The sequence below is a fragment of the Pelophylax lessonae genome (assembly GCF_965119305.1).
Source record: "Pelophylax lessonae genome assembly, chromosome: 2".
Classification (NCBI taxonomy): domain Eukaryota; kingdom Metazoa; phylum Chordata; class Amphibia; order Anura; family Ranidae; genus Pelophylax; species Pelophylax lessonae.
In genome coordinates this window covers 219,400,002-219,422,673 of record NC_138769.1, presented here as the reverse complement: position 1 = coordinate 219,422,673, position 22,672 = coordinate 219,400,002, and the positions used below count along the sequence as shown (strand labels likewise).

General features: G+C 41.6%; 1 protein-coding gene across 2 annotated transcripts in view; it reads right to left on the bottom strand.

Moving 5' to 3' along the window:
• Positions 1 to 17,556, bottom strand: part of LOC309547260 (EF-hand calcium-binding domain-containing protein 4B-like) — a 192,376-nt gene extending 174,820 nt beyond the window's left edge. For both annotated transcript variants that reach the window (XM_082247088.1, XM_082247089.1), the window contains exons 1-2: positions 17,432 to 17,556; positions 13,148 to 13,361 (exon numbers count right to left, since the gene is read on the bottom strand). In XM_082247088.1, the coding sequence (XP_082103214.1) occupies positions 13,148 to 13,345 (198 nt within the window). In that variant the 5' untranslated portion in view covers positions 13,346 to 13,361; positions 17,432 to 17,556. The remainder of the gene's footprint in view (positions 1 to 13,147; positions 13,362 to 17,431) is intronic.
• Between the last annotated feature and the right edge of the window lie 5,116 nt (positions 17,557 to 22,672).

The following is a 22,672-nucleotide window of genomic DNA, read 5'->3' as shown; positions in this document are numbered from 1 at the left end:
TCTGCATGGCCAATGCCAATTATAGGCTGTGCCTTGCCCAGCATCCTCTAATTCCAGCCTGGCTGTCTGTTTTCCCTTTTGTCAGTAGATGGCAGGCACTGTCACTTCTGGTATTTGTGTGAGATTTCACAGTAAGCCTGGAATATGAATTTTCATATATATTTCACAGTCAAGCACGAGTTTTCTTTGGCAGTGTTGCATTATGGAAAAAGGTATAAATATTTGAAACTGGCTGATTCGAGCTCTCTTCCCCCCAGGCTCTAGCCTGGGGAGGGTGCATGCGTCAGTACCCTCCCCTTAACGACCCCTCCTTCGTGGAGCAAAAAATGGTGTCTAAAGTAAGTAAGGGTCCATCAAGTGTCCGACGCTGAAAAAGTGGTCTCCCACTCGTTGCCCTCCTAAATATATAAATATATATATATATATATATATAGATAGATAGATAGATAGATAGATAGATAGATAGATAGATAGATAGATAGATAGATAGATAGATAGATAGATAGATAGATAGATAGATATACGGGTATACAGGTATATGTGTTTATATATATATATATATATATATATATATATATATATATATATATACATATACATATATATATATATATATATATATATATATATATACTGTATATATGTATATATATATATACAGTATATATGTATATATTCATATATATATATACACATACATACTTTAACTTATTTATAGTTATTTATTATATTATAATTTATGATTTTGTGTTTCAAACTTTATCAGACCCGAGATGTTATAAAGAAGAACGCACAGTAAAAAAAAAACAATCATACCGCCAGGGAGGTTAAAAAAAAAAAAAAAAAACACATTCCCATACTTCTATTTTAAAGGCTTTTTTCCTGTGTGGTGATGTATAAAATACTGGAGTTCTTCTGAAATCAAGAGCATCTCCAACCCAAACCCTCTCTCCCTTGGACTGTGATTAATATATCCTTCTTTGTTTCACCTAAAGTGACTGGTGCCCATCTGTCTACATGTCCTACAATGCCTAAGCTGATCTACCCTTAAGGTAAATGTCAGCCTGCCCCTGGGGGTACCTTTATGCTTCCAGGGGTCAGGGTATTGCTACAAAAAGTGATTATAATAAACACAATGGATAAAGGACAAAACAGACTAATCAATAGCAAAATTGAATTTATCTGGTTTATCAACATATAGCTGCATACTGTCATACCTAGATGCTGGGCAGATGAGCAAATGCTATGCTTAGGGAATTTAGCATTCGCCCGCAATGTGCAAGCACAGGCTTTAGCGTATGTATGCAGAATTAATTAACAAGAGTGATTTGCTATGTAATGTACCCTCTAGCATCTATGTAATGTACTCTCTAACATGGATTTTCTCCATGGTTTTTCTGTCTATCTAAGAGTTGCTAGCAATTTTAGATGCTCAAATACAGTTTTAGCGTTTCTAAGTTCATTCTATTAATATCCTACTATAGCATAACTTGATGTGTTTAGTATTATATGTACATTTTTCGGGACTTAATAAATAAGATATACTGTATACAAAGTGATGCAGCCTATAGCAGCAAATTGACAATCATCTTTGTTCTGATTGCTATAAAACAAAAGGTTACAACTGGGTTACTTCACCTTCTATAACTTTTTTACTCTTTGCTCTGTTTACGATATAAGCCTGACTATGTTTTATCAGTTTTCTCTTAATATGTCACAGTAAACGAAAAGAGTGGAAACATTTATTGCTGCACCTTCCTCCTGAGGACAAGGACAACAGTCAATGCAAGGGTGTAGACTTTGGCCCCTTTCACACTGGTGTGACCTGAAAGTCACTCAACTTGATGCAATGCCTGTGTATTCTTGAGGTCTATGGGCCTCAAGTCGCCTCAAAGTCGGACCAAAGTAGTGCAGGGACTACTTTGAAGTCGCTGTGACTTAAAGTTGCACAGATATGAACAGTACTCATTGGAAATCATGAGGTATGACTTGTCATGTGACTTTGCAGTCCCAAGTCGCAGGACAAGTCACACAAGTGTGAAAGGGGCCTTACTGCAGCAGCCAGGTGTCCACTCAAAACACGTGTTCATTCATTCTGCTTTCATGCAGAAAGAGTAAATTGACTGCTCATTGTTATATAGTAATAGGGAGGAGCAATTAAAGTACTTCTAATGCCAAAACTTTTATTTATCTTTTAATAGCGTAGGGAAAGTTAGAGGATTTATGGAAGTGGTCTCTAAACTGCAGCCCAGGGGCCAGATACAGCTCTTTCCCTGCCTATATCCAGCCCTTGGGGCACTATTCCTCCCATTGACACAAACAATGGGACACAATTCCTAAAACTGACACCAGTGATGGGGCACTATGACTGAGGACTATTCCTCCCATTGACAACAACAATAGGGCACAATTCCTCCAACTGACATCAACAAACGGGGCACTATTCCACCCACTGACACCAACGATAAGAAACTATTCCTTCCACTGGCTCCAATGATGGGGCACCATTACTCCCACTGACACCAACGACGGGGGACTTATCTTCCCACTGACACCAAGGAAGAGACACTATTCCTCCCGCTGACACAAATGAAGGGGCTCTATTTCTCCCACTGACACCATGAACGGGGTAGTATTTCTCCCACTGACACCAACAATAGGGCGGCACTACTCCACCCACTGACACCAACAATGGGAAACTATTCCTTCAACTGGCTCCAACGTCGGGGCACTATTCTTCCCACTGACACCAATGACGAGACACTATTCCTCCCACTGACACCAATGACAGGGCACTATTTCTCCCACTAACACCAACAATGGGGCAATATTCCTCCCGACACCAACATAAGGGCACTATTACTTCCACCAACACCAACGATGGGAAACTATTCCTCCCACTGGTATCCTCAAGAACAAAGTGATGACCACACTCCGACGTAAGTAAACATGTAAAGTTTATTCACCACTGTAAATCCAAACTGGACATCAATACATCACAGACAAGGACACAGGTTAACGCGTTTCATGAGTTTACACTCGCTTACTCATAACCACCATGGTGGCCCTATGTTTAGAAAGTTTGGAGATCCCTGACCTATGGGCATTCACTTTTGTACTGTCTGTTTTTATATTGGGGAGATTTCCCTTCACTTCCTGCCCCAGAGACACAACAGGAGGTGAGAGATATCACCTCTGCCTCTTCTTGAAGAATTGTTACTGGAACAGGTGCCTACTTTTAAAGATTTTAAAGATTTCCTTCTCCCTATGTTCTGTCCCAGTCACAATGGTCAAGGCATATGTAGGGTGGGGGGATTGGGGATGAGATTATTCTTATCAGCCTTGATACAGTCAGCAATATAAATGAGGTAGGGGTTTTGACACTTCTCTACTGTAGGCAAAGATAAAAAAGTTTAACTTTAGATAAACTTTAAAGCAGAACTAAACTCTCGCAGTCAGCAAGCATTAGTAAATAGATAAGGAGGTATGTTATATTTATCTGTTTTAATTTTTTTTTTTTTTACAGTTGTTTAGGTGCCTCCTGGCTTCGGGTCTTGGCCAAAATAATGTCATATATCTCAATAGTCTCCATGGGTATTTTCTTTTTCTTTCATCTGGAGGAGGGGAGGAGGACATTTCTCAGCTAAGCACACTCTCCTGTCTGCAAGCCTGAGCTAAGAGCAGATGGATTCCAAGAAGTTAATCATCTGACCTTAATTGGGATAGCGGTGACTAGAAATGCTAGAGATGTGATTTTTCAACAAAATAAAGCATAGAGACATGGATGGAAGGGGAAATTTGCTATGAATATTAATTAAATAGTGTTTCAGTTTGTGTTGCTCAGATACAGTTTAGGTCCACCTCAAGTCATCTGTTAAGAATTAAGCCGTGCATACAAGTACCAAAATTGGGCCTGTTCAGCAGGAACCGGCTTTATTTTCAGTCTGTGTGTATAGATCTCTGTTCAACAAAAGCCAGTCATTAGACTGGCTTTTGTCGAATGGTCCTGCTGGAAAACCAGCATTTGATCAGCATGTGCATCCAATGGGCTGCACTGTTGAACAGTGTACTCTGACGGGGGTTGAGTCCCCACTGTCAGAATGTAATAATGCCACAAGGGAGATCCCTGCTTACACATCACTTGTGTTGATGCAGTGATCTGTCAGTTTTTTTTTTTTGTCATTCAACTCACTGAATGGAAAAAAAAAACTGTATGTGTGCTGCCACGCAGCTTTAACTCTCTAGCAGTTGTTATTACATGTTATGTTATGCTATGTTATTGGTATCTTCCTTGCACCCCTGCTGTTTCTGGCTAGATGGTTTCTCCCATCCTCCATTTTCCTGCTGTAACTCCCATTTTGTTTAGTTGTTATGAGGAGACTGCAGAGTGTGGAAGCTGTGTAACTTCATTGGAAATTTATCTATGGAAAAGCCTCTATGTTTATGCCTTTGCTAACTTGAAGCATAAAGAAGCATTGGAGAACACCTCTGGAGTCTTTATTCATTGAGTAAACTATCTGTTAAAGCCATCATTCAACCTGCTGCACACACTTTCAGACTGGGTCTACAAGGAGGTCACAGGTACAATCGATGCTGAGGCAGAACAGTAAATTTCCAAGAATACACAGCTTCAGAGAGTAAATTTCCAGTGGTTTCATCACACAGGTATCTCTGCAGCTTCAGAAAGTACATTTCCAAGAAGTACTTGAAGTAAATTTCCAATAATCCATCACACAGGTATATCTGCAGCTTCAGAAAGTAAATTTCCAAGACTCTGCAGCTTCAGAACAGTGAGTACCACACTTGTCTGTGAGTCACCAGAAGCATTACTCTGCATATGAAACCAGCCACCTACTGAATGCTTCATTACTGTTACAGCCTTCTGAGGTGATCCAGTTTGAACTAGTTCCAGCAATAGCCAACTATTGTAACAAAAAATACCTCAGCCCAGCCTGCTTAATAACAGAAGTCACTACTTACAGAGCTGAGCTCTAGCAGATTTCTAACAAGACACCAGAAATACAGTACTTATTATGTCTGACAGAGATCTCACAGAATTACCTGCATTTAGTCAAGCTAAAGCAGACTCCTTACTTCATTCTGCTCGTCCTGTCAGAGCCCCTCATCCATCCTTGATGAGATTTATGAAGCAAGTAAGGAAGAAACATCTAGTAACCTGACTGCATTGTGGGAAAATACTTTAAGCTGTATAACAGCCACTAATGAAACTAGCAACAATTCTGAGCAATTGAACACTGCTCTCTCAAGGGTTAAGAAGGCATTTGAGAATTATAAAAGACTTTCTGAGAAGTACTATTCCCTATTGTCACATTCCAACATAGAGGAAGCTGCATTGGAATTAAAGGACTTTATTTCTAATGACCAGCAGAGGCATAGCACATATCTTGAAGCAAAGGCACAGATAGAAGGTAGATTGGCACAGCTACATGAGACTACATCCTGTAACTCTGCTTCTTCCAGACACTCAGGAAAATCTTCTAGGTCTGCCCGCTCATATCATAAATCTTCTTCTAAGTCTTTGCGGTCCTGCTCTATAAGGTCAATACTGAGTGACCAAACACTCAAAGCTCGCCAAAAGGTTGCAGTAGCCCAGGTTCAAGCCGCCTGCTCTGAAAAAGAAGCAGCCTTCAAGGCAGAAGCTAAATGCAAGGAAGCAGAAGCTCAACGCATTCAAGCAAGAATACAAGCAGAAACAGAGGCTCAGCTAGAAATTCTTCAGAAGAATAGAGAAAAGGAAGTAGCTTTAGCAGAGTTATCTGTCTTGGAACAAGCCCTATTGGAAGAAGAAGGAGCAGCTTGTACCAGCTTAGCTGCTTGTCAAGACCCTGTTGAAAGGACCCTACAGTTTGTCCTAACTCAGAACCACGACAATACAGTCCCACCTACAGTTGGAGATTCTTCTCACATTCATCCAGCAAGTGGATCAGAAGGCAATGTGTCACCAAAGCAAGCTGGTCAACTAGACGCACCTACTAACAGAGACCCTCCACAACTACCGCACGTCACGAAATCAAGTGAATCAACCTACGCAGCTCATGTGCCACCACAACCCTATGTGCATAGAGATTACAAGAGCACAGCAGAAGACTACAGAATGAACTCTATTCCCCCTTTGATACAGCTCTCTTTGACTTCAAATGCTCAGAGACCTTCAAACGACAGACCCTTACCTAAATTAAACCCATCTGCAACACCTTTCTCTCTACCTACCAGCCAACATCATATACCAACCATGGTCCAAGACGGCGCACCATCAGTACCCCCTGTGGCTATAAAAACTGAAAGCACTGACATTGCAGAGTTCAGCAAGTATATGATTCGACGAGAGTTGATTACAACTGGACTTTCTAGATTTGATGACCGCCCAGAAAACTACAGGAGTTAGAGATCTACATTTAAGGCGGTAACCAAGAACTTGGACATTGAACCTCAAGCAGAACTTGACTTACTAATAAAGTGGTTGGGGCGTCAATCTTCAGAACAAGTAAAGAGACTTAAATCTGTCTACATTTATAACTTTAAAGCAGGCCTTGATGCTGCCTGGGAACGTCTAGAACAAGACTATGGGAGCCCCGAAGTCATTGAATCTGCCTTATTCCAGAGACTAAACAACTTTCCTAAAATCTCTGTTAAGGACAATCATAAGCTTAGAGAGTTAGGTGACCTCCTTCATGAACTTGAAATTGCTAAGTTAGATCCTAGTTTACCAGGTCTTAGCTATTTAGACACTGCTCAGGGCGTAAATCCTATTGTAGCAAAGTTGCCTAGTTATCTTCAGGGAAAGTGGACTAGTGTAGGATCAAAGTATAAGTATGAGCATCGTGTTTCCTTCCCTCCCTTTTCTTATTTTACAGAGTTTGTGCGGAAGGTTACAAGATCCAAGAATGACCCAAGCTTCTTCTATCCAGATACAACCACCATTCCTTTAAGTACTTCAAGGGGTATTGCCACCAACAGTAAATTCAAGGATTTAAGGCATCCTATTGCCGTGAGGAAGACTGCAATAGCATCCAACGTCTTAGCTACAGACATTAAAGCTAGCAATCTTAATCAACAGTGTCCTATTCATAATGCGCCACACTCTCTCTCCAAATGTCGTGCATTTAAGGACAAGCCTATTGAAGAACGCAAGTCATTTCTCAAAGAGCATAATATCTGTTTTAAGTGTTGTGCATCCTCCGATCATTTAGCTAGAGACTGTAAGATCGCCATCAGATGTTCTCTCTGCAACAGTGCCAAACATGTGGACGCTCTTCATTCAGACCTGTTCATAAGGAAACCTTCACCCGGCAGCAACCCCAAGACTACATCAGATGATGGCGGGGAGAGAACTGAGCAATATGCCGACCCCGTAACCACAAGGTGTACAGAGGTATGTGGAGAAGGGCTTCATAGCAAGTCTTGTAGCAAGATATGTCTTGTAAGAGTTTTTCCTGAAGGATGTCCACAAAAATCCATAAAAATGTACGACATACTCGATGATCAGAGCAATCGCTCATTGGCCAGTATAGAATTCTTTGACCTATTCAACATTCAAGGAGAGACCTGGTCTTATACCTTGCAGACATGTGCAGGAAAGGTCAATACTTCTGGAAGAAGAGCCCATGGCTTCGTAGTTGCATCAGAATATGAGGACACAGAGTTTCCTCTTCCAACTCTAATCGAATGTGATCAGCTACCGAAAAACAGAGAAGAAATCCCCACACCAGAGGTTGCACGTCATCACCCTCATTTGAGTCACATTGCTAACTACATTCCACCACTTAACCACTTGCCGACCGCCGCACGACTATCTACGGCGGCGGTCAGCCCCTCACAGGCAAAGTGACGTAGGTCTACGTCGCTCGCCTGTGAGGGTTTAGGGAGCGAGCGCGCGCCGCCGGAGGCGCGCTCCCGCTCCCGCGTGGTCACGGACCCCCCCGCGCGCGTGACCGGCGGACCCGATCGCCGCCGGCCACTCTGCGATCGGCGGGGGAGAGGGAGATAGTCAGGCAGCTTGTGTAAACAAGCTGCCTGTCATTCTCCTCTCTGTATGAGAGCTGATCACATGGATCTACTATGTAGATCCATTGATCACTCTGCATACAGTTGAAGCCACAGCCAATCACAGTTAGAATCACGCCCCTAGGGACACACACAGCCCCTCCCTCTCAAATAAAGTTAACCCCTTCACTACCAGTGCATTTTTACAGTAACAGTGCATATGTATAGCACTGATTACTGTAGAAATGTCACTGGTAACCCCAAAAGTGTCAAAAATGTCAGTCAAGGGTCCGATCTGTCCGCCGCAATGTCGCAGTACCGCAAAAAAAATCGCAGATCGCCGCCATTACGCGTTAAAAAAAAAAACAACAAAAATGACAAAAATCTTTCCCTTTGTTAGTAAACGCAATAACTTTTGCGCAAACCAATCAAAATACGCTTTTTGCGATTTTTTTTACCAAACATAGGTAGCATAAAACAAATTGGCCGAAAATATTAAAAAATTTTGATTTTTACATTTTTTTTTGGGGGGAATTTCATATAAAAAAAAGGGAAAAATATTGCTATTTTTGCAAAATTTACGCTCTTTTTTTGTTTATAGCGCGTGATCAAAAAATCGCACAGGTGATCAAATACCACCAAAAGAAAGCTCTGTTTGTGGGAAAAAAAGGACGCCAAATTCGTTTCGGTACAGCGTCGCACGACCGCGCAATTGTCCGTTAAAGTCACGCAGTGCCGAATCGCAAAATGCCCTCTGGTCGTTTAGCAGCCAAATCCTCCGGGGCTTAAGTGGTTAACAAGGATGTTAAGATTTTGATTCTACTAGGGAGAGACATTCCTAGAGTTCATAAAATAAGAGAGTTATGTAACGGTCCAGATGATGCTCCTCAGGCCCAGAAACTCGATCTTGGATGGGTGATAATAGGAGAAGACTGCTTAGACCAATCTCACAAGCTCTTGGATGTAGCTTCCTACAAAACTAATGTTACCTGTCAATTGATGAAATGTCCATCGCACTATTATGTGAAGGAAAGACTTGATTTTAAGAACGAAGTTCCAGATCAAGCACTCCAAATCATTAACTGCAAGCTCACTTCTCAAAAGGACTTTGGTGATTCAGTGTACCAGACTACTTGTGATGACAACAAGATTGCCCCTTCAGTCGAAGACAAGGAGTTCATCAAGATTATGGAAGAAGAGTTCTTCAAGGACAATTCCAACAGTTGGGTAGCTCCATTACCCTTCTGAGTACCAAGGCTTACTCTCCCTAACAATCGAGAACAAGCTTTAACCATATTTGCTGCACTTAAGAAAACTCTCCGTAACAAACCTGAGAAGCGAGAGCACTTTCTAGCATTCATGCAGAAGATTTTAGTGCCAGCAGTTGTCCTCACACAAACCATTTGGTTTTCAGGACGAAGTTTTTAATGGACCAGTCTTCTACAAACTCAGAAGAAGATATCGATTTCCACCTGGAGGATCCAGATACTGATACGGAAATCCGGCCTGAAGTTGTAGCATTGAGTTCCAACATCTGCTCAAGAAGAAATTTGGAGGATGAAGATGACTCCACAGATATGGGGGATGGAGCTGATGAATGGATGCAGGCCAAGACTCTGGATCAGCTGGAACTCAGCGAGGCTGAACTTAAGGAGGAATTCACTCGTATCCTGACTGCAAACAACCCTCATGCCCCCCAGAACATTGTGAGGTACAGTTTTAAGGAACGGGCCTACAAACCCATTAGCATCGTGGACCAGCTGGCCGTACACTTCTCCCTGGATGGAAACATGTCACACAAAGACTCTGAAGAAGCGCGACGTCAGGGGGCGAAGTTGGGAGTCATTGAAGAGACTCAGACCAACAACTCCACAGAGCCGGGAGACAAAGATACAGATGGGAAGTCTGACGCTCAGGCTAGTGAAGAATGGACAGAAGGTGAGGAAATACCATCCAGGAACAAGAAGGAGAGAAAACTGACCAACCAGTTCAATTATAGCGAGAGAGCGTCCCAGAGCATTAACAAAACCCTGCGGGAGCGAGCTTCTCAGACAGAGCCACCTCCAAGGGCCACCTTCTCCACCACTGCAAACCAGTGGAAATTCAACCCACCACACGCTTCACACATGGGCGGAGCATGGGAACGTACGATTGGGATGGCAAGGCGCATACTGGATTCTATGTTGCTTGATGTGAGTTCTTCACGTCTTACCCATGAAGTACTTACTACATTCCTTGCTGAGGTTGCAGCAATAATCAACTCAAGACCGCTGACAGCTGTATCCACAGACCCAGAATGTCCAACTGTTTTAACTCCAGCTGCATTATTGAGCCGGAAAATTGGACATATCCCAGCGCCAAAGAGCATCTTTGATGAAAAGGACATATATAAACGTCAATGGAGATACGCTCAATACCTTGCAGATTGTTTCTGGGACAGATGGAGGAGGGAATACCTCACACTTCTTCAAGGACGTAAAAAGTGGCAAACCCAGAAGCCTAACTTAAAGGAAGGGGACCTGGTTCTTCTAAAAGACAAGCAAACCAATCAGATCCAGTGGCCAGTTGGAGTTATTACAAAGGCCATTGCTAGTGATGATGGAAAGGTCCGAAGTGTGGAAGTCAGGATTGTAAAGGACGGGAGCCCAAAAACCTTCCTGAGACCAGTCACTGAGACAGTCCTAATTATGCCTGCTTCAAAAAATTCTGATTCAGTGTTATGTGAAGGAGTCACTTAGATCTCTAGCATAGTTAGCTTAGAGGAGAGGGCTACATAGCATTCTACTGTATGCAATGTTAATTGTATGTTTATGGAAAATAATTGTGTAGTGGCATCTCACGATACCAGGCGGGGAGTGTGCTGCCACGCAGCTTTAACTGTCTAGCAGTTGTTATTACATGTTATGTTATGCTATGTTATTGGTATATTCCTTGCACCCCTGCTGTTTCTGGCTAGATGGTTTCTCCCATCCTCCATTTTCCTGCTGTAACTCCCATTTTGTTTAGTTGTTATGAGGAGACTGCAGAGTGTGGAAGCTGTGTAACCTCATTGGAAATGTACCTATGGAAAAGCCTCTATGTTTATGCCTTTGCTAACTTGTAGCTTAAAGAAGCATTGGAGAACATCTCTGGAGTCTTTATTCATTGAGTAAACTATCTATTAAAGCCATCATTCAACCTGCTGCACACACTTTCAGACTGGGTCTACAAGGAGGTCACAGGTACAATCGATGCTGAGACAGAACAGTATGTGTGTACCCAGCTTTAGTTAATAAAATAGAAAGAACATTAGCAGCTATTTAACCTTCCATTATACGGTATCATAACTCTAAGGCATTATTCTCACAACCGTAAAACTTTTACCGATGTTATTACAATTGTGTATAGATGGGTTTAAATGCGTAAAGACGTGTATGCGTAGATAATGATAATTTATTTTCCCCTGGTTTAGACTTAATTTACACACTTACAAGTGAGTATACATGCGTTTAAGCAAATGTTCTTACTCGCAGATTTTTGGATTCTGTGTTATGGATCTGAATGCAGTGCATGTTTACGTACCTATGTGAATGGCTCCATTAAAAACAATGCAGCTGTTTTAAATAAAACGACAATATGTGGTTGCACTGCCAAAATAATTAAACCTAAATTGTAAAATTATCATCAATACTCATTTCATAATAACGACCACCAAATTTTAACATAGAAAGTGCCAAAAGTTGAACTAAAAATGAATCTGTGACGATAATATCAATAAAGATAAGTATAAATGTCTCAAAAATGAACCAGAAACATCCTAAAAGTCCAAGTACAAGTGTTTAAGTAAAGCTTCTTCCACGGAAAGCTTTATCTCCACTCAGTGCTCCACCATACAATTGTAGTGCTCTGCTACCTGGTGAAATGCATGCTTACCTTACTTTTAGACCCATGAATGGGTCAACATAGTATATAAGGACTACCCTTGATGTAGTCCTCCACATAGATCCTCCTTAGGCTACATGTACACGGGACGTTTTAAAAAGTCCCTTGAACGCTGGAATTTAAAGGACATTTAAAACGCCCGTTGCGTCGCGTTTGCAGCTGCGTTTAGCGAGCGTTTGCGCTCAGAACCGTATCTAGAGGTCAAAAAATCATTCCTCTTTAAAATGGAAAAACGCGAGCGCTAAACGCGGGTGTTCGCGTTCGGTCACGTTCGGACGCGCTCGGTCGCGTTTTTGCGTTTGAAGCGCCGGTAAACACACGTTCTGAACATCCTGAACGCAAATAATTGCTTTCCAAAAAACGACACTGAACTCAACTGCCTCTAAATGACTGTAAACGACCCAGTGTACATGGACAGATAAGATAACATTGAGGTGGGTTCAGGGGCTTCTGAAAAAAAAAACGCCCAACTGCTCAAAAAACGCCCGTTTACAAGTTGCAGTGTACATGAGGCCTTAATGGTACAACTTCCTCAAGGGAGGTAACCCCATAAAGCCCTCAGGAAAAAGAGAATAGCCACCAATAGTGTAGTATGTATGTTAACATATATACTGTAAATGCACCAACCCAGCTTCCAGAACTGTACTCACATTTTTCGGTGTAAAACAAGCATAAAAGATTAAGAAGCATGGCATGAATCAAGCAGTATCTCACAATATGTTCCAGTCATACACTTACACCGCCTGGCTCCGCCTCCACATGTTACGCCACCCTCCCACGTGGCTTCATCAGAAAGGAATGCAGATGTGTTCAGATCCATAATTAAAAACACTTATATATGAGATTTTATTTTATGGCCATATGAAAGAAGCCTAAACATCTTAGTGACTGTTCTCTAAATTTTATAAATGTTCCCTGAACCCTAGTCACATACATCCAGTAAATAACTGTAACTGGCTCACCCAACAATGTCCCGCAAAAAAAGCAATGTTGACTTACCAAGTACAGTTATGTCTACTAACCAGCTTTGGCCCGGTCAATATAAAGTTGATTTTTGACGGGTCACTAGGGATAACTCTGCTTCTCTTACAACATGGTGACTTTGTAGTTAGCACTGTGGCCTCCCAATGCTGTGATTATAGGTTGTTATTCAGAAATACTTATAAAAAAAATTACAATATTTGTATGAGATATGAATGAATGATATTTGAATGAACTGTACCTCCATGTCATCACGTGTAATATATACATTACTACTGGTCTCGCCTACTGAGAACAGAGCTTGAATCTTTTCTGCTATTTCATTAAGTATGGGGTCTTCATCAGCTTTTGGACTGGTCTCAGGCTGTTGGTCAGTGCTATTTTCCATCAATATTTGCCTTCTAGAGGATCCCATCTTTCTACCCCTTGACTTCTTCATGGTGTGTAAATAGGTGCTAGAAAGAAAAACAAACGAGAAAGGTTAGTGTCTTCAATAAGGAATTCTGGTAAGTCATCACATCAAAAGCAGATCTGTGATGTCATTCTCCTTTCTAACGTAAACTGGTAAAAGAACCCTATCAAGAAAAAGGAAGGGGCGTTCTTTAAACCAAAGGTGTATTTGCCATCATCCCTAAAAAATATTATCACATTCTTTTTTTTTGTGGGATTGTACAGGCAATTATTGATTTCCCAGCATATTTGTAGCATTCACCAGAAAGTGCAGTATGAATGAAGAATCCCTACAATTAACTGGAATTACCACTATGGGCTAAGTTATTTTATATAGATTTCAATATGGTGGACTATATGGGCTCTGTCAATTTTTGATTGAGCTCACATAAGCCCTAATATACCGTCATATTGTGTTGAAAATTAATATTTTTGACTTTTAGGCAGAGGTGGGGGACTTGAGTCACATGACTTGACTTAAGTCAGACTTAAGTCACCAGTTTGAGGATTTGAGACTTGCTTGACTAAAATTAATAAAAGACTCGACTTGACTTTGACTTGGACTTGCTATTCATGACTTGAGACTTGTGAGTGAATGTGAGATTGTCTGGATCTACAACGAGGACATTTAATATATATGTAAATTCTAAATGTATTTGTCATTATTTTTAGCATCATGTCTCATTAAAGTATAAGTATGGCCTTAGCTATTTTGGCCATACCTTTCCTATGGATCACAGGAGAACACTTCATTCTGCACTCCTGTGACCCTTTTTCAGCTGACAGTGGGCATCACTTGGCCTGTCTAGGCTCGGGAAAGGTCTCGACTTTACAGTCAGGATTCACCCAGATGGACTGGCAGGTGGCTCAGCCTCTCAGCAACCTGCTGGGGGCCTGAGCCAGCCTATCCTGCCCCCTCTACAGCTCGGCCCTTCAGTGAGCACTGGAGGGACAGAGCCAAGAGACGGTGACTGACAGTCACTGGTTCTCTGCAGACTTAATACTGAGAACTGAGCAATCAGCAGTCTTTGATCGCTCAGTTCTCGAGGTAGAAGCAGTAGGGGACAGCTGCATCTGGGATTGGTGCTGCGGTCATCTAGGTGAGTATAATTGTTGATTTTTTTTTCTATTTCTGAACTTCTTTTAAATATGGTTTTCTTAAGCAAATCTTTTGCAATGTGTCTTACCTGAAGTTCCTGCCAGAAACAGCACTTCATGATACAGGGTGACAATGCATAAAGGAGCAGTGTTGTCAGCCTGTCGTGTGAGCAACTTCAGTTGACCATTGGAACACGTAAAAGGCCTATCAACAGGCAGTCTAAAATAGTCAACTGAAGAAGCTTGCAAAACAGGCTGACAACTCTTGCGCTAATTGCGAAGCAGTGGTTTTGCATTATCAGCCTATTATAGGTAATGGGGCTACTGGCAGGTAAAATAGCGAGGAAACACTTTGATTAAGAAAAATTTATACATTGAGGCTTGCTGCCAGGCACACTGAAAATGCGATTTAGGGTTCATATGCACTTTAATCTAACACATTTACCCTGAATACTGTCTAGTGAGATAGTGAACAGGATTGTAAATGTGAGATTTCTTGAAACAAAGGCCTAGACACTTTGTTAAAGCATAGTCAAATCCAGGTAAAATGATGAAACACTCTTGGTACTCAATAGATTTACATTGTACTATGAATTTAGGTATTTGTTTGTTACAATGGAATTTCTTTGTTTATTGTAAATTTGAAGCGGTAATATACTCCGCTTTTTAACTTTTACCTACAGGTAAGACTATAATAAGGCTTACCTGTAGGTAAAATTAATATCTCCTAAACCTGCATGGTTTTGGGAGATATTCACCCTGCATGCCCTACAGAAATAGAATTAACATATCTAAAGAACAACCACCACAACAGTATACTATTTCCACTCAGCAACTAACAGATGACAATGATTCAATCAACCTGAGCCAATTAACTAGCAGACGGCCGTCCTCGAGCTCCTAGAATACAATACACATTTTCTCAATACACATCTAAGCATTGGTTTGATTATTTAGGAGTCACAGACTTCCTGGCAACAGGCTATAGGTCTCACAGTGTAAAGTGGGATTAAATCTTCATATTTCTTGAGAGATATTGTTGATAAATATTACTCTCCCATATGAAGTTATCCAAAACCATATTCTCAGTGTCCATTAAGTATCTGCCTTTCACTCCCAGTGACAGTGAGTAATGTCACAGTAAGTATGTTTATAATGTGCTAGTTTTTTTTTTTTTTTTTTTGGGGGGGATACAACCGCTTTGGGGATACAACCGCTTAAAGCCCTGTTTTTTATATCAGAAAACCTTAATAAAATAAGATTAGAAACAAAATGTTGAAAGGATGGTATGAACAACCCTTCAATGTGTGTACATTTAGGAATAAAGTATTTCCATAAGCTTTGAGTGAACCAGTACTTTTGCTCCTTGGTTTAAGCAGTGTTTCATAACTTGTTTTCAGTTGCGGTACCTTTTAAAAGTATGCAAATCTCCAGAAATCCCCAGTCTAAAATTTACAAAAACGTAAATGTTACTTGTGACCCAAAAAGACAAAATTAGTTGCCGCTCAAGTAGAGAGGTAAAGTCCACCTAGACTGCTGTGAGTGCAGGTAGGGACAGAAAGGTCACCCTAGCTCCCTATCCCTACCTCCCTGTCAATGGAAAAGATCCATAAGTTGCACATCATGAAGCAGGCCCGTGTGCATGAAGTGAGATGAAATGGCAGCCTCAGCCTGGACTCCAGCCAGGCTACGCCCCCAATGCATTTTGCTCCACCCCTTGGAGCTTAGTCATGGGGATGCGCCTTCATTGGGAAACCTGAGAGTAAAACAATGCTATTACCAACCTTGATGAAATGACCTTCACATTAGAATATCCCCCTGCTTTCATATTTCTTCACGTCAGATGCCTTAATAATGTCAGAAGTACCCCCTAGTATACATCACAGGCCCCTCCTATCATCAGAGAGTTCCCCATCACAGAGTCAGATGCCCCCCATCACATCAGAGTCTTCCCATCATACCAGAGTTCCCCATCCCCACAGTGTCCTGTCATCCATCTCTGATCCAGGGTAAACTGGGTCTCATGTTTGTGGCACCCTGGAGGAACCCAAATGGCACCCCATGATGCCACAGCACCCCTTGTTGAGAAATACACAGTGAAAGTATAGTTTTATTTACAGAAGCTGCATCATCTCAACTGCTTTTTGCTAAAGATTTAAAAAAAAAAAAAACATGCATTTTATTCATGGCTTCATAATGTAAATCGTATATATTAAGGAAAATGCACAAATTTTCTGTTCACCACATAGGGGCATGGTTACTTTTTTCGGTAATAGTTATTACCGTGATCAAGAAACAAATATATTTGGCTCAGGGGTGCAAAAGACAGTGAATGATTCCATTGTAGTTATGTGAGATATGAATTGTTGCCAGGCCATAACATGAAACATTAATATAAATGCCTAAGGTAGTAATTTTAATTGGTTGTTTCGATTGTAGAACAACATTAGGACAATGGAGCCTTTTACAAGAATTCTGGCTGAAAGACAATGCCGAATCCAGGGATCTGAGGTTATGACATAGAAAGGTTTATTTCAGGATTTTATAAAGAGTAATACATTTTATAACACACACTTTTTTATTTTAGTAGGTATTTTGGGAATTAACTATAGTGATGACTAAACCTCCATGCCATAAACTGATGTGGATGAAACATCAAGTTTAATTCATATATTTCTAATACATTGCAGAAGTTCACAGAAAGCAGTCGGAACGCAGGACTTCATTAAACTGGAATCTAATTAGCCAGTTACTTGCCTTGTTTCCCCCGTTCTTATTAAATAAGCCATTAATGCTGCTCACAACACTTTTAGTACACCCCATTTCTGTAAAAGCATCTTCATCAGGATTGCGTACATTGCTAGAATGAGATCAATGTGCAAAACTGTTCATACAAAAATCATAGGAAGTTAGCTTCTGAAAGCATCTAATGTACAGTTTTTCAGTTAGGTAGTTTATATTAATGGGTATAACATACCTTTCACAGACGGAGATTTTTTTTAGGTGATGGATTTAAACTGCGGTCTTTCAGATATGTGGAAGTTTTCTTGTTTAGCTAGCTGTGCACGTTACAAATGTATTGTGTCATTTTCTTACTTAACTAACTGTGCTTTTCCGTTCTTAGCCTGGAACTCTGGTGTGGTAGTCTCATAGTTTCCTTTGTAGGAGGAAGTTGGTCATAACTAATAAACACTGCAGTTGTTTCAGTGCAGAATCTAAGTTTACATGGGAACAGCTCTATATTTTATGAAAGTATAGATACACCTGTAGAGAAGGTTTCATGTTGATATCATTGTGCCATACACTTTTATGAAACACATATCAAAAGGCTGACAATTTTAAAGCTGAACTCCAAACAATTATAAAAGATACAAATGAATGCACCCTTGCAATCACTAATACACTGTTTGTATTTTTTAATGCAAGCAGTGTAAGGCTCCATGTACACGGGACGTTGTTAAAAGTCCCTTTGAATGCTGGAATTTTTAGGACGTTTGAAACGTCCGTTCGGTCGCGTTGTACCCGCGTTTAGCGGCGTTTGCGGGCGTTTGCGTTTAGAACCGTTCCTAGAGGTCAAAAAAATTATTCCCCTTTAAAATGGAAAAACGCGAATGCTAAACTCGAGTCATCGCGTTCAGACGCGTTTGGCCGCGTTTGTGCGTTTGAAACGCCAGGAAACACACGTTCAAACGCAAATAATTGCGTTCTAAAAAAAGTCCCTGAACGCAACTGCCTGCAAATGACTGTAAACGACCTGGTGTACATGGACAGATAAGATAAAATGTAGATGGGTTCAGGGGCTTCTGAAAAAAACGCCCAACTGCTCCTAAACGGCCATTTCCAGCGTCCCGTGTACATGGACCCTAAAGTATGGGAATTTGTCCTTTTATAAGCCTTTTAGACCCCGTTCACACAGGGGCGACGCTACTTGCTGGGGCAACCTGTGCACCGCGACCTCGGCGCGACTTGCACGTACTTCATATCATTGAAGTCAATGCAGGTCGCCTCCAGGTCGCCCCAAAGTAGTACAGGACCCTTTTTCTAAGTCCTATTAGAACGGGTCCTGTGCTAATCAATGGCGGGGGACCCACCGCGACTTGTCAGGCGACCAAGTCGCCTGACAAGTCGCGCTAGTGTGAATGGGGACTTACAGTCTTTGTACTGCGGAGCTCAGGCAAGAAGAGAGATAGAAACAGCACAAAGAGCCAATCAGCTGTGCTGCAGTGCTCATTTGCTAAAAAAGGTCACAAGAAATAGACAGAGGGCGCACCGGCGTAGTGCATTATCCTTAGTAAAAAGGTTTTTAATTAAATAAAAGAAAGGTACTCACAAACAAGTGCTTGATACAGGCATATCACATTAAAGTGGCTTTAGTGCCCACAGTATCACATCATGGATACAAATGTCCACAGATACTGGCTGATGCGTTTCGAGGTCCTGCCACTTCTTCTTAGGGTTCAGAAGAAGAGGCAGGACCTTGAAACGCGTCAGCAGTTTTTGTGGGCGTTTTTATCCATGATGTGATACTGTGGGCACTACAGCCACTTTAACCACTTAAGGACCGCCCGACGCAGTTATACTGCGGCAGGCAGCCCCTCCTGCGCGAACCAACATAGGTATATGTCAGTGGCGCGCCTGCAGCTAGGGGGCTCCTGCTTACGCCCCCCACTCGACAGCGGGGACTCTGATGCACGGGGCAGGTGGCTCCGATTGCTGCCTGACACCCGCAATCGCTCCCCGCTGAGAGAGAACAACAGTCAGCTGTTGTAAACACAGCTGACTGTTCTTCTCCCTGGAATGATCACAGAGCCCCTGTGATCCTTCTATGTAGGATCACAGGTCTCTGTGATCGTTTCACAAGCCACGCCCCCATACAGTTAGAATCACTCCCCTAGGCTCACATTTAACCCCTTGATCTCCCACAGTATTAATGCCTTCGCTGCCTGTGTCATTATTACAGTAACAGTACATATTATTTAGCACTGATAACTGTGGTAATGTCACTGGTCCCCCCAAAACTGTCAAAAATGTCAGTTAGGGATCCGATCTGTCCGCTGCAATGTTGCAGTCCCGCTAAAAATCGCAGATCACCGCCATTACTAGAAAAAAAACAAAAAAACAATAAAAATGACATAAACCATTCCCGTAGTTAGTAGATGTGATAACTTTTGCGCAAACCAATCAAAATACATCTATTGCAATTTTTTTTTACCAAAAATATGTAGCAGAAAACAAATTGGCCTAAAATGTTAAAAAATTTTGATTTTTAAATTATTTTTGGAATGTTATATAGCAGAAACTGAAAAATATAGTGGTTTTTTTTTTTTTTTTTTCAGAATTGTTGCACTTTTTTTGTTTATAGAGTAAAAAATAAAACTCTCCCAGGTGATCAAATACCACCAAAAGAAAGCTCTATATGTGGGAAAAAAGGACATCAATTTTATTGATGAAAGCGTCGCACGACCGCGCAGTTGTCTGTTAAAGTAATGCAGTGCCGAATCCCAAAAAATGGCCTGGTCAGGAAGGGGGCAAATCCTTCTGGTCCAGAAGTGGTAATGTGATATGCCTGTATCAGGCACTTGTTTGTGAATACCTTTCTTTTATTTAATTAAACATCTTTTACTAAGGATTATGCACTAGGCCAGTGCGCCCTCTGTCTATTTCTTGTTTCCAGTTATTCAGACATCCCAAGTCTTGTAAGGGCAACAAGGCAGCATTTATCCAAATTAGCCTATACAAAGATCCTAGAGCAAAAACTTTTCTTTTTTTTTTTTTTTTTTGGGGACGACCTTCAAGCCCAGGAGCATTGTGTGGTGTTTAGTTTGAAGTATTTACTAAAAAAGGGTCATGCTGATAAGAGGTGAGAGGAGAGTGTCAACGAATGTGCTGCTTCTCCTTTCACATTCCAATCACAGGCTGGGGAATGGACAGGATCCATAAGTGTTAGCTAATACCTAATGCAGAAAAAGATCAGGTCCCCTCCTCTGTCAGAAAGAATTGGGCTGTGTGGCAGATTTGTTTAAATCTCAGGTCTGGATGAACAGTAATACAAATCCCTTAGCAGGTAAAACAGCTCCTACAGGGGCATCCTATAAAATTAGAATACAATCAAAAAGTTTATTTATTTTAGTAATTCTATTCAAAAATGGAAACTCTATACATTTTATATAGATATATAGTTGCATTACACATGGAGTGATATATTTCAAGTATTTCTTGCCTTTAATTTTGATGATTATGGCTCACAGCTAGTGATGAGCCGAACATCCCCCATTTCGGTTCACACCAGAACACCATGAACAGAGGAAAAGTTTGTTTGAACAAACAAACTCCATTAAAGTCTATGGGACTCGAACCTTGAAAATCAAACAGCCTAATTTTGAAGGCTTAAATGCAAGTTATTGCCCCAAAAAAAGTGTATGGGGTTCCGGGTCCTGATCTGGGGAACATGAAGCAATGAAAAAAAAGTTTTTAAAAATGATCGTTTTTTAAAGGAGCAGTGATATACTGATTTTAAAGAGGCTTAAAGTGAAACTATAAAAATGAAAAATTCCTTCAAATATCATGCCTGGGGGGTCCCCTGAATGTGCCTGTAAAGTAGTGCATCTCTATGATGCAATACTGACATTTCTAAAGCAAAAAATGTCATATAGAAATATACGTACAAATTTCAAATCGCATGCACTTGTCATACAGGTGCAGAAAAATTGGGCCTTGGTTGTTGGTGGTGCCTGAACACCGCAACCCCTCGCAGTTACTCTTGCTGGGTGCAGGAATGGGACCTGCTGGTAAGAATTCCATGAAAGTTTAAAATTGCATGTACTACATAGGTGCCAAAAATTGGGCCTTTGCTGTTGGTGGTGCCTGAACACCATAACCAGCTCCTCACAGTTACTCTTGCTGGGCGCAGGAATGGGACCTGTTGGTAAGAATTCCGTACAAATTTGAAATCACATGTACTTGTCATACAGGTGCCAAAAGTTGGGCCTTTGCTGTTGGTGGTGCCTAAACACCGTAACCAACCCCTCGCAGTTACTCTTGCTGGGCACAGGAATGGGACCTGCTGGTAAGAATTCCATACAAATTTGAAATCGCATGTACTTGTCATACAGGTGCCAAAAATTGGACCTTTGGTGTTGCTGGTGCCTGAACACCGCAACCCCTCGCATTTACTCTTGCTGGGTGCAGGAATGGGACCTGCTGGTAAGAATTCCATGAAAGTTTAAAATTGCATGTACTACACAGGTGCTAAAAATTGGGCCTTTGCTGTTGGTGGTGCCTGAACACCGTAACCTGCTCCTCACAGTTACTCTTGCTGGGCGCAGGAATGGGACCTGCTGGTAAGAATTCCGTACAAATTTGAAATCACATGTACTTGTCATACAGGTGCCAAAAGTTGGGCCTTTGCTGTTGGTGGTGCCTAAACACCGTAACCAACCCCTCGCAGTTACTCTTGCTGGGCACAGGAATGGGACCTGCTGGTAAGAATTCCATACAAATTTAAATCGCATGTACTTGGCATACAGGTGCCCAAAAAATTGGGCCTTTGCTGTTGGTGGTGCCTGAATACCATAACCAAGCCCTCGCAGTTACTCTTGCTGGGCGCAGGAATGGAACACGCTCGTATGAATTACATACAGATTTGAAATTGCATGTACTATACAGGTGCCAAAAATTGGGCCTTTGCTGGTGGTGGTGCCTGAACATCGTAACCCCTCACAGTTACTCTTGCTGGGCGCAGGAATGGGACCTGCTGGTAAGACTTCCATACAAATTTTTAATTGCATATACTTGTCATAAAGGTACAAAAAATTGGGCTTTGGTGTTGGTGGTGCCTGAACACCGTAACCCCTCACAGTTACTCTTTCTGGGCACAGGGACAGGGTCTGTAGTTAAAAATTACATACGAAATTTAAATTGTATGCACCTGTCATACAAGTACAGAAAAATAAGGCCTTGAAGGTATCGGAATGTGGAGCAGCCAGCTTAGGAGTGGGAGCGGTGGTGGCTGGGAGACATTGTATAGGTAGGGTGGTCCAATATTTAGGATATGCCCCACCAAGCAGTTGGGCCTCCATTCTAGGGCCCCTAAAGAATCCCTGAGTATTCCAGGAACCAGTACCAGGGACCCAGCCTGGAACCATGAGAAGCAAGGCCTTGCCATATGTGCCATGGCTCCCCTCTTAGACTATGGGCTGAAAACAGTAAAGTGCTAGGT